The 13,130-nt window shown below is 36.6% G+C and overlaps 1 protein-coding gene across 2 annotated transcripts in view; it reads left to right on the forward strand.

The window, feature by feature from the left end:
• Positions 1–8,092, forward strand: part of INSC (INSC spindle orientation adaptor protein) — a 127,938-nt gene extending 119,846 nt beyond the window's left edge. For both annotated transcript variants that reach the window (XM_015632342.3, XM_015632346.3), the window contains exons 10-13: positions 3,183–3,249; positions 4,880–5,035; positions 5,666–5,742; positions 7,081–8,092. In XM_015632342.3, the coding sequence (XP_015487828.1) occupies positions 3,183–3,249; positions 4,880–5,035; positions 5,666–5,742; positions 7,081–7,209 (429 nt within the window). In that variant the 3' untranslated portion in view covers positions 7,210–8,092. The remainder of the gene's footprint in view (positions 1–3,182; positions 3,250–4,879; positions 5,036–5,665; positions 5,743–7,080) is intronic.
• The last annotated feature ends 5,038 nt before the right edge of the window (positions 8,093–13,130 follow it).

Consider the following 13,130-nt stretch of genomic DNA (forward strand, 5'->3'; position numbering starts at 1 on the left):
TCCCTCTGATGGCAAACAAATGTCACAGGCCTTCCAGGACCTGAGGGAGCCAACAGGGAACATGGAGAAGGACTTTACAAGGGCACATAGTGACAGGACAAGGGGAATGGCTTCAAACGGAGAGAGAGAGAGGGCTTGGATTAGATAGTAGGGAGAAATTCTTTGCTGTGAGGGTGGTGAGGCACAAGAACAAGTTGCCGAGGGACACTGTGGATGTCCCATCCCTGGAAGTGTCCAATGCCAGGCTGGATGGAGCTCTGAGCAACCTGATCAAGTGGGAAATGTCTCTACCTATGATTGGAATTAGATTATCTCTAGAGTCCCTTCCAAGCCAATTCTCTGATTCTGTGCTGAGTATTTCTTGATGAAGTCTATTTTTCTGTGTATTTTCTCATTAGTACAATGAATTTAGAGCTTCCAGATCACAGAGAAAACTGCAGCCACCAGGTTTAGCAGGCTCCTGCTCTAGAGAGGCACCCACAATTCTTGATGGGTTTGGATAGCAGAGAATGGAATGTGGAGCAGCCTGGGTCAGTCTATGAGAGAGCACTGCTGAAATACAGATATTGGAAATGCATGGGTCAAGATCCACCTCCAAAGCAGATCTGCTTAGCAGAAATACAGGTGCTGGGGTAGGGAATTATGCTGGATTCCCTGACAAAATTTGCTTAATAACACATTTACAAATCCCACAAATCAAGACATCACTGGGGTAGTGAAACTGGTGGCTGGCTTCAGCACATTCCTTCTGCATGGTAGGAAGGCAATGAGCAGAGCTCATGTATCCTGTCATCAGGATTTCTTCTTTCTTACACTTGGAGTTGACCACAAGTTCATTGTATTCCTTAGGAATCCAGAAAAACTGCAAGAATCATAAACTGAGTCAGGTGCCAGTGCTTTGTAATCAGGGAGTGTGCTCTTTTACAGGATCAATTACTTGAGCAATTAATGAAATTAATATTAAAAATTACAGTTGAAAAGTAGAGATTCCATGTTAAATAGCTGAAAGTCAATTATTTCAAAGTCATTTCAGTTCTGAAAGAGGTTTTTGTGTCTATTTTTTCCCAGTAATTTTCATCTATGAAATGAGGTTTAGGCAGTCACTTTTATCTGTATCTGTTTGTGTTCTCCACATCTCACAATAACAACTGAACTGGTTTGCTGATTCAACAGGACTTCGTAGTTATTTTTGAGACTGCCTAAGGCTTTTGAAATTTGAAGCCAGATAATGGGAAAAGAAGCAAAGATAAAGACTGCAGTGTAAGCCTCTGTATCATTAGACAAAAAAGAAAAAAGAAAGTGACAGAGAACCTACTGGAAAAGATTTATTTATGGTTTTTGATCAACTCTAAATCCAAAAGAGATAAGACTTCATTAATACCAGTGCTCACAGAAGTGTCAGTTTCTGAAGCAAATTGAGTCTACATTTGTTGGTGTTTTCCTCTAGAGTTCATCCTTAATAGGAAACTTCCTTGAATTTTGTTTGTATTACAGAGGAAATTTTCATGTAAGTTGCATGAACTTTAAAATAGGAAAGTGTAGGAGAAATAGAGTATTATTCTTATTAACACTCCTTATTCTGCTTGCCTATTTTATTTTTACATTACCCTGTTTTTTTACATGTTTTACATCACAGGAAAATTTACTTGGGAAAAAAAAATCTATCCTTATGGAATTGAGCTGATCTATGACTTAACTACCTTTTGAGTCCTACTAAGATTTTAAAATTAATACAGGTAGAACTTGATGGTCATTGATCACAAGGGGTTTTTTTACACCCTTCTGGATAAGGTGACATGCAAACCCTTTAGAGTAGTCCATAAATACTGCAAAATATTGGGGCCACATAATCAACACAAAAGAAATATAGCTATAACCTCAAATAATTTTTTGGTGTCAAAAGATGCACACAAACTATTTTTATGTCTGAAAATACTTATTAGAAAAAATAACTTCAAGCAGTGGAATAATTGGCATGTATTCAAATTGTGGTTAATTGAATTCTTCATCTGTGTCTTAGAGAGCCACATGGGGTACAGATTCTGCACAGAGGAAGCAATTTTCATTAACGGGATATAATTTAGAATGAGAAAACATATACACTCTGCCTCCAACACAGTTAATAATTAATATGGAATAAATACGTAGACATACACCAAGTTACCATATTTCTACCTGTCACTCTGTAGAGGTTCAGCAACTCATTTGCAAGCTAAGTAAGTATATTTATTCAGAGAGATGACACTGTAACACTAACTTCCAACGTGGAAGACCTTTCTGTGACAGCATCGGAAATGAGTCATCCTTGTTTTTAAAATGGCAAAGTGAGATCAGAATGGTGATTTGATCTCATGCCTCCTCACATTTCAGAAGTTCGCTGGTTTCTGAACTGACACTGTACTATTAAAAAAGCTGATAACCAGCTCCAAAACTGACCATTATTTTTGAGGCTGGTCAATTTTCCTGAATTAGATTAGAGAAAATTTGAAACCTCTTAAGAAAGAATATTATTTCTGTTTTGCCTGTTCTGACTACCTCTAGCATTTATTATTTGGTCTCTCACATATGCTGTTCATATTGGGATGTGTCTGCATGCAAAAAACAAAACTATCGGAAGGATTGAGAAGAATATTTTGCAGGATGTGTGAGAAAATATGCAATATCAGTGAAGGGAATGGCTGACTGAAATCCAGCAGCACCACAGGGTCCAGTCCCTGTCTGTGGCTTGCTGCATCACTTCAAGCAAGTTGAGTTTCACCTAGTCTCAAAAACAGCTAAAGCTATTTGGGATAAGAAATTCTGTAAGTCAAGATCTCAGAATGTGCTTATGCACAACACAGAATGTGTTGGTACAAAGCCTAACCATGATTCTTTACCTCTGGAAATGTACAAACAGAATTTTAAGTCCAGTTGCTTTTGAGACTGTGCCTTGACATGCACACAATTCTTGACTCCAACGAAACTGAAGAATATTCCTTAAATATTCCCTTGAATCAAAGCTCAAAATTCCAAATATCTTGCAAGGATTTCTTAGCATTTCACCTGAACCAATTCAGCACAATAACAGCACTCCCAAATATTTTCCATATTTCTGCTATATTTATTTTATGAACCACAGTTATATTTAATATTACTGAATTGTAAGACTAGGCTTTATTCTTTCCTTCTCCCTTTAACAACAGGTGGTAACAATATTGGCAAACATGTCTGTGTTGGACCAGTGTGCTTCAGAAATCATTCAAGGAAATGGTATGTATATAAATTTTATGTATTTATGTATGTATGTATGTATGTATAAAAATAAAGAATAAAAATTTGGTGGGAAACATTATTTCTGCGGAGTCTGAGTAGATGGGAATCTTTAGTTACACAGTAAAGCTTCACTAATAAAGCTTCATTTTGCATCCTGTCTCTGCAGGATATTGCACATTGCTGCAAAATGAGTCCTGGGAATGGTTCTGTATAACCAAAATACAATGCCACTGTTTTAGGAAACTTTGCCTTTGTGACCATGTTGCTGGTGTTCTGTGTGTGTGACTTATTCCTAGATGCAAAGCAAAGTAGTAAAAAGTGTTTCAGTAACCTGTATTGTGGTAATACTGGTAATGTTGTGGTAAGATGTAAATGCCTTATTAATGCACCTGCCAGCAAATTCAAGGCCAAGCAAGACAGTAAGATGGGTACCTTTGCTTTTTTTCTTTTTTTTCTTTTTTGGTGGGAAACATTAAATTACAGTGAAAACTCACAAATATTGCTTTGCTAGGCCAAGTAGGCCGAACTCATGCTAGACACTGCAGTGGATTGTCAGGGACAATGACAACAGGTAAAATTTGTGTGTATACTCTGTCATGGAATTTCACAAGAAGCATTTTCCCCCTGGCTTTTGAGAGGGGTTGGCACTCATCTTGTGTAAAATCTTTTTAGTGACTGCATCATGTTATAATAAGCAGGTGCTAGTCAGAGGCCACATTCTGAGAACAATCTTCAAATCCTGGAGAATGTAGTTACTTTCTTCTCAACTCTGACTTTTTTGTATGTTGATTGACAATTATCTAGCTGCATGGCTCTGATGATAATTCTCTGAATTATTTATGCAAATATTTTAACAGTTCAAATCCTCTGATGCTACCTGTTGTAATCTGGATGCCTAATAGCATATGGAGTCTAATAGTACATAATTGTCTTTACACTTAAAATAATCTAGAAAAGAGAAATCATCATCTTTTTTTTTTTTTCTTTTGTGGTGCTACAAGAAGAATATCAGCTCTTACAGACAACAATATATTAGTGAAGTTGCTTTGACATTGATGATATTGTCTCTTCTGGAGCAAAGAGTTAGTCACACAGTAAACTTCAAGAAAAATTTCATAATTTCCTTCATTAAAGGATTCCTCATTCTAAAATACTCTTAAACAGTTTGAGAAGGAAACTTTCAAAGGCTTGCTTAAAAACATACAAATAAACAAACAAAAAAAAATACTTTAAATGAGAGTGAAACTTCATTTAGAGACCTGAAATATGCCACTACAGATTTTTCAGGTCGTGATTACCTTTAGGTTAAATTAGAAGAAAATAAAGAATTACATTTGGTAGACTGAAATAAATTAGTGAAATTTAAAATACAAACTTTTAGAGGAGGAAAGAGTTAGTAATTTTCTAGATCCAGAAGTTCTGTAGCTTCCTAGTGAAGAAGGACTTACACATAGATCACATGCACCTGGGTGCTGATGTCAAAATTGCAGCCTTCATTTATGTATTCTCCATTCCCTTTTTGGGCAGTGGCTGGTCTGTATTAACCCAGCTTTCCTCTTCACTTTTTTGCACTGAGATTTTTTTTTTTGTTGGAGAGAGGATAACGACGGCTCTTGCATTCTTTTAGGTGTTCAACTTTTAATGGAAATGCTCTTTGAAAAATCCTCCTCGGGAAATCCAGCAGAAGCTGCAGCTTGTGAGCGAGTCCAGCAGAAATCTGCAGTTACCCTGGCACGGCTCAGCCGGGATCCGGAGGTGGCAGATGCAGCAGTAAAACTCAGCTGTAAGGATGTGCCTCCTGCTTAATGGCACTGAAAGAGGGAGGAACTGCCAGCCATGGAGAAGCTCTTTTTAATTTTTAGCCTCACTTGGGAAACTTTATGAAAGATATTCCATATAAAGTCAGTCCAGAGGATGACTGAGGAGATGGAGCTAAATAAACCTCTTCCTCTTTCCCCAGAGGAGCCTGAGGTGTAGCACCCACTCAACACGTAGCTGTGCCTTTCTGTGCCAGCTCACACTGCTGCCTCGGGCAGGATCTGTCAGGGCACAGAAATCTGGGACCCCAGCAGCTCCAGGTGTGATGATTCCGATGGGAGGGAATGTGTTCTTTGGCTAGGAGTTTTTTTAAGGGTGTGTGGGATGATTGGTAGGGAAGAAATGGAGGTCACAATTTCCACTCTGCAATTGCAGCAGCATGTAAACCAAATTTATTTGTTTATGCTTTACAACCATTAATTATGACTGCTCTGCACTGCAGAGCTCCGTGGAAAGTCCCTTAAGTATTTGCATATCAACTTTGCAATAGAGATCATATCTACTAAAAAAGATAAACATGATGAATCTAAAAAAATCACAAAATAAGAAGCTGTTTTTCTAAATTATTTCTCCCAACACTCTTTTGTGCACTCAGGTATTCCTCGCCTGATTAAACTTTGCAGATCACCAACAGAAAGAAATAACAGTGATTCTGTTTTAGTGGCATGTCTGGTATGTACATTTTAGTCTTCCTTTCATGCTTACACTAGAAAATTAAGGAGAAAACATCCCTTTAGATTTCAAAACGCATAAGTATTGCAGAAATGCTCTAAATTCATGTCAGGGTCTCCTGCTTTTCCCCTTAAACCTAATCCTGTATGCTGTCAATTATTCATCCTCAGATTGAAGATTTAAACACATAAAGAAAAAATGGCTTCATCTTCACATTATTGGGCACCAAAATATTTCCTTGGAACACTTTGGAATTTAAGGATTCATTAATTCCTAAATCCCATTTGGATGGTTCTATGATTATTGAAATTAGCCTTGAGTCATGGGGGTAGCAACCCTTTATCTGCACTCACACATATATATATGAAAATATTTATGTAAAGCATCCAAAAAGGGGAAAAGATATGTCTTGCTTCCACTCCAATCCAATTTTTTGTTCTATTTGTGTCACCAAGACAATATAGTCCCCAGCCAAGGAGTGGGCAAGAGAAGTTTAACACTTTCTCTGCTCAAGAGAAAGATTCCATCTGCACTGCATGGACTGTGAGCCAAAAGCCAGAGCTGAATGATTTCACCAAGCATTCTGTGAAAGGGCTCTGGGGACACGTGTGATCTAGGCTTGGAGCACAAGCTCTGGTGAATGAAGACTGAAGAATATTGTTTGACAGGGCTTTATGATATTAGTGCTATTTTAAATGTAAAAGTAAAGCTTGATTATTGAAGCTTGTTCACTTAAGCAGGTCTCATTCACGATGATGAAAGTATAAATGTGAGCATAGAAAATGCTGTGATTATTCTTCCTACATGCCAGGAAGGCTTGTTAATCTTGAGTGGTTAGAGCAGAGACCACAGAGCAATGGCAGCAAACCAGACTATGATTCTTCTGTCTCACTGAGGTTATTGCTGCACATTCCTTGAATCCATGCCTATTGCTTGAGACCTTACCTACCTCCCTGTCTCAGAAATTCTGCTTCTCCTGATGTTTCAGTAATTGCCTGAAGATGCTTTCTGATAAAAATGTGGCAAGAATATTGTCCTTGAGACATAAGCTGCTTCAAGCTCTGATAGGTATTGTCACTGGTGTCTGAGGACTTGTACTGTACTTAGACCTGCTGCTCAGGTCTAAAAGTAATGTGGCCCAATAGAATTGTCATTTAATAACTTTGCATGAGGGAAGATGAAGACAGTAAGAAGAGATTACCCAGCAGCAGAATTCACAGACCTGCACAGTTCAGTTTTGAGTTCTGGCTGTTATTTAGATATGGTTATAATGGATTCCTGCAATGAAGACTTTGCCAAACCTGAGTGCATTGCAATGATGCTGTTTTGTTTTTCTAGGCAGCCTTGAGGAGACTAGCAGTTATGAGTCCTGATGGACTGGAAGATTCAGATTTTCAGCAGCTGGTAAAGCCCAGACTCGTGGATTCTTTTCTGCTCTGCACAAATATGGAAGAGAGCTTTGTATAAATGGGAGCCAAAAACCCTTAAACAATAATGAAGGTGATAGGTATACAGTAAGATAACACATGAATAATTTTATTTTGGTTTAGTCCTGTTGTTATTTATGACTTATTTATTCTAAACCCATGAACATGTGGTTTAACAGAGCAAAGGAACAGAATGAGAAAACTTGTTACTGGGGTTTCCATTATATTTTCCTGCCAAGACACACAAGACTTTATCATTGCCATCTAACAAACTGTTTTGTTTAATATAGCTGAATTAAGGTGATGAAGCCAAGAATTTGTTGCTCTGATGTTAAATGCTTCTAATGATGTTTTATCACTGATATTTTTCTATAGTTAGGACATTTTGTAGGTTTTTTTTAAAAATGTTTTAGCTTCATCTGTATTAGGAGAAAAATAATTCTAAAAGCTGCAAGTATATACTTTGAAATGAAAGGGATGTTACAGTCTGAGTCCAGTTCTTAACTGTTGCTGTTTTTTAATAAACTATGAGAGAAATATTTCCAAAAAATGTTTAAATACTGGCTTGAAATGATGCTACATTCTTAGGCTGTATGAAGATGTGCTTCATGAGAGGATACACACTAACAGAAAGCTCTTTATTCACACTGACTGAAATTTCCTAGAGAAATTCACAGAATTCTAGGAAAATCTTTGATGGTGTGTGTGTGTGTGTGTTTTATCTCATAATGTGAGATTTTAATGATTTTGTGATGATTTAAAATCATTACACAGTGATAATTTTCTCTCCAAGCCTTACAAGAACAGGAAGTGCTAAAGCCCAGACATGTTTTTAACATTCAAGCTTTTTTTGTTTTTGTGGAAAGTTGTTCACACCTATGCTAAATAATCTGAAGAGTTTAATTAAATGTAACTTGAATTTCCATTTTTCTGGTTTGCTAACTAGTCCTGTGTTTTTAAAACTTAAATGGAACTCTTAGGATCTCTGGAAGTTGAGAAATGGATGATAACCTAAATAACAGATGTCATTTCAAAATCATTATTTTTTCATGAACATTCTTCTTAATTCTTGCTTTTTCTTTTCATTGACAAACAGCATATATTGAAAATTACTCAACCAGCAATATCTTATCAGTGTTTTTTACCTTAACTTTTCACAAAGCACTCTTTAGATTATGAAAAAAGAAGTCATTTTTTTCCTCATGCCTTTCAAACATTGCTTTGGATCACTTTATGATCAGCAACTTCAGGCTACTAGGATATCTGCCAAAACTCTCCCACATTCCTTCCTTACTGTACTTTTCAGATATATTAAGCAGCTTACTTCATTAATGTTTCTTGAGTGTTATGTGGTGTTTAGATGAAAGGCTCCAGGAAATTGTGAAGCTGTGATTGCCTTCCACATTTTCTATATATGAGAAATCTCTCCTGCTTCAAGCAGTGTGACAATGGGGGCTACTTTTTTCTCCCTTGATTGTGAGGGTTAAGAAGTCTCTGCCTTAATGTCTTTCTTGTGAGCTCTTCATTTAATAATCTCTATCTTGACTGAATTTTAAAACTTTACAAAATATAGAATGACCTCTGTCATCAGCAACTGTTCAAAGAAAAGTGTTGAATCAGACGTTCTAGTAAGCACAGAGATGAACTCTGCTTTTTTTGCTTACCTTGAAACAGCTTCTTAAGTTTCCAAGATTGTTTAAATGTATGCTACTGTAAAGCTTTAAAAATATTGTATTAGTGATGGACTTTAACACTTTCCTCACTAAATAGAAATATATGTGTGAGCCATGGTTTTATTGGTATAAAAAATGAATTAATAAATTTCATTAAAAACTAATTCAAAATAAAATCCTGTTGCTATCATTCTGATAGCATGGAAATCCCTGATAAATCAAATCAAATTCTGTAGTGAATTTATGCACAGAACCTCATTCTGTCAGCTTCAGCTAACACCAGAGATACGAGTTTCTAGATGGAGTAGGGTTTATCCCATAATAGGTAAATTTAAAATCTCATTTTCCACATGTGCACAGTGAACTGAAGCAGCTATGAAGAAAATGCCATCACGACTCACAGTGTTTTAATGTACTTTCTAACAGGTCAGTTAAATATTCAGTGATCAGGTCAGTAACAACTAATTTTCCTCAAATACAGTAACGTGAACCCGCATCGATTGAATTTACTACAGATACTCTCAATCTACAAATATGGGTCCATACATAATTCTAGACCCATATTTTCCACTTTAATGTGTTCATATTATAGATTTGGCTGTTTATATTACAGAAGAAAAGTAAATTTAGGTGGAACTCATATTTGCAGCAGAAAATACATTTTGAAAGAGCCATTTCAGCAGACCTCTTCTCACCTAAGTGTCCTCAAAACCATTTTAGCTAGGTTTAGATTTTTTCCCCTAGAGATGTGCACTTTATTTTTGTATATGCTAAAGTTTATGAGAAAATAAACATCTCTCTAACTTTACCTCTTGATTCATTTGGAAATAATAAGGCATTAAAAATACTGATATATTTTTCTCATTATTTCTGAATGAGAATTCTGGATTCTGAATGAATTCTTGATTCTAAATGTTTGCTTCAAAAATGACTCTTCTGCTTTTAAGCAAAACATACAAACAAAAAAGAACAGCTGAAGCCAGAATAAACACTTTGGCTTTCAAATGCAGTATGAAATAAAATATTCCATAATGAATAATTTTCACTAAAATAAGTATTGTGGTGGCTTAATCCTCAGACTCCCTGAGTATGTACAGATACAGGTAGGAGAATGTGTGTAATACATTCACAAATCAGCTCATTTATCTGGACTCAGTGACCTATAGAGTCTGAATGCAGGTTAGATATTAGTTTAATCTTCCTGGAAAATGAATGTCAAACTTGTTAGAAATGTTGTTTCACTTAAATTCTTCTGAACATTTTCAGTTTCATATGAGGTTAGAAATGCTGAACAAACGTAGTGAGCTGTAGGATTCTTTGTAATTTTGATTTACACTCCAGCAACTCTGGACAATGTCTTCAAATTTCAGCTTTAGTTTCAAACTGTTTACAGATATTCAGGGCCCAGATGTTTCATTCATAGAATAAAGTTTGGTTATTATCAGTTTATTGTGTACTTGGTACATGAATCACTTATGTGGAATGTTACTTGTCTGACCATTTCAGTTTAAAATATTTGTATCTACAAAGAATAAAATAATGTCTTTGTAAATTCCATACCTTAACTATTTTTTGGGGTTTCCTGTTAGTATCCAAAAGATTCCTTCATTTGTAGGGTTTTGGCTTTGTACAAGACTGATTCTGATCTCTCATATGGATTGCTACAAATTTTTGTGTTGACCATCTCCTTTTAAATAGCAGAAATGAACAGTCAAAATAACCTTGGCTTTTGTATTTTGAGGAATCTGCTTTGATCTTCAGTTTAAATTTATATTAAATATTATGTATTTAAAGAAGCACTCTAGACACTGTAAATTATTCACCAGTGTTCTCATTTTTAAGGGGAAGGGAGGGAAGATGGCATTAAGCATTGAAAGAAAGCTCCAGAGTGATTCTGTTAATTGGAGTTTGAAGTGCAGAACTGGTGGGAAGGTGGGTGAATAATTTCAGCCATAATTATCTTGACAAGATAAAGAAAAACATAGAGTCATCTATTCTAGATAGTTATATGCTTTGTGGAGACCCTTATCTCTATTTTCTGGCTTGCTCTTGGACCTGAGTTTCTCAGCTGTGACAAATTTCTTCCTCTTGGGAGTATATTTGTGTAATTGCTAGTTTTCTAACTGAAGGAAGTTCTATTCCAGGGTCTGGTCCTGCTAATTATTGCATTGATAAGGTTTTTGCTGAGAAACTAAGTAACAAAAATAGCTTGTTAAATAGATGTAATAAGGATCACCTAGAACAGAAAGAAATGTTTATTGTTCTTACCACAAGGGGAAGGACCAAAATATCCTCCACAAAAACCTGAGAGAAAGCATAGGTATATCAGCTTATACTTTCATGTTTTGGTACTTTTACAAGCATACCTGCTGACTAAGAGTTTATGAATTGATCAGTTGTCAGCCAAATAATCACAGAATCAGAGTGAAAGGAATGACAGATTTGTCTTTACAGATGAGCTGTGGCTCTGCTGGTAAATAAAACTAGCACTGAGAGATAAGAGAAACAATGGGAAAGATTCCACTGATGGATGAATGGAAAAAAGGATATTTGCCTTTACACTGTAGGTTTGCTGGTAAATGAAAATGGATATTGAAAGATGAAAGAGGCACTGGGGAAACACCATAAATTACTAAGAATTAAAAATTAAGAGGGAGGGTTATATATATATTAGATGGGAATCTTAGGTATTCTGGGAAGTCTGTGCCTCTCAAGTACCTCAGCCTATGGGGAAAGAGAGAGGGACATGTGGCTGGGAAATCAGGATAAAAAGGAGGCTACATCCTCCAAAAACTGGAGAGACCCCAGGGGAATGCCCCATGGCCTCTCCCTTTATTCAAATAAAGTAAAAGACTCCTTTTACTTTTGTCCTTTTTGGACATAAACCTCTGGTGTTTGTGGATTAATTTTCCTGACAAGAGAAATAAAAGAAACACACTAGACCTAAAGACCAAGCGCTGGAAAATCAAAGATTTTTCTCTTTCATTTTTAACATCCAGCCACTGACTTTTTCTTTTAATAATTGATGTGTGCCTAGAACCCAAAGAAACCTATGGGAAACCAGTGGGGGGGAAAAAAAAAAATAATAGCAGGTAATGCTGCTAATTTGCTTTAAGAAATGTAAAAGGATCAAAAGGCTTAAATGATGTGAACAAGGAGGTGTGTATAATGCAGTGCCTAGCCCATCACTCTTGTGATCACCTGTGTTACAAATCACTGCTCACCCTCTTCTTTAAGCCTTGTTTGGGTTTTAACCATCTTTTGTCCATGTTTCTCACATTTAGAATGTGACCTAATAATGCATATGTCTTCTAAGAGATCTACTTAGTCTGATTTGATTTTTTTATACCCCATATTGTAAAAATCTCTTTTTTTTAATAGTTCTGAAAGGATAAACCTAGCAATAATATATGTCTGTTATGTATGCTCATCCAGCAAGAGGAAGATTCTGATAAATCAAGAAGGTATATCTAAATGGATCCAGAAACAGTCACATGTGTGCATCAAAATAATAATTATGGGCCCAAATAATCTAGGGAAGTCTTATTTGATACTGCTTCTTCTGACTTCTATAAGTCAGTTTGCTTGCAATGAAGTAAAGAAGAACCAGAGGTAATCCAAGGTTTCCAGGACCTTGCTAGAGTTAGATGTGTAGATGTCTAACATAAATATATGTTAGACCTCTACACATCTATAAAATAAATATAAATAAAAAAAAAAAACATGAAACTTTGGATAAAAACCTTTATTTCAGAGCAGAAATTAACACAAATCAATGAGTTTAACAGTTTATCCTATCAGTAGGAGAATTGTAATGTGCTTTATCTAGGGGGGTGTCTCGGTTTAGGGGACAGGTGTCTGGTAGGGAGGGCAGAAACCTCCCTTGGAACAAAAATGTAGACCCCCTCCCTCCAAATTACTGTAATTTTGAGATCAAGGGGCTCTCAGGCAGAGACCTGAGGAATAACAGTTCTTTACTAGTATGTAAAACGGGCAAACAAACAACAATAACTACAGCATTAGCAACAAAACAGAACCAGGGGCCCCGTGACAGCTTTCTCGGCTGAGAAGGGAAGGGATGGAGGAGAGGTTTTGCTTCACAAACCCCTTGGGCAGTCAGTCCTGGTGCTCCTGCAGGGCTCTGAGGAACACTCAGCTGGAACAGCAGGGATGAGCTGAGATCCCAGGTGGTGGCTGAGGTGGATCAGCAGAGGGATGAGCTGAGATCCCAGGTGGTGGCTGACGTGGATCAGCAGAGGGATGAGCAGAGATCCCAGGTGGTGGCTGA

The sequence above is a fragment of the Parus major genome, chromosome 5 (assembly GCF_001522545.3).
Source record: "Parus major isolate Abel chromosome 5, Parus_major1.1, whole genome shotgun sequence".
Lineage (NCBI taxonomy): Eukaryota > Metazoa > Chordata > Aves > Passeriformes > Paridae > Parus > Parus major.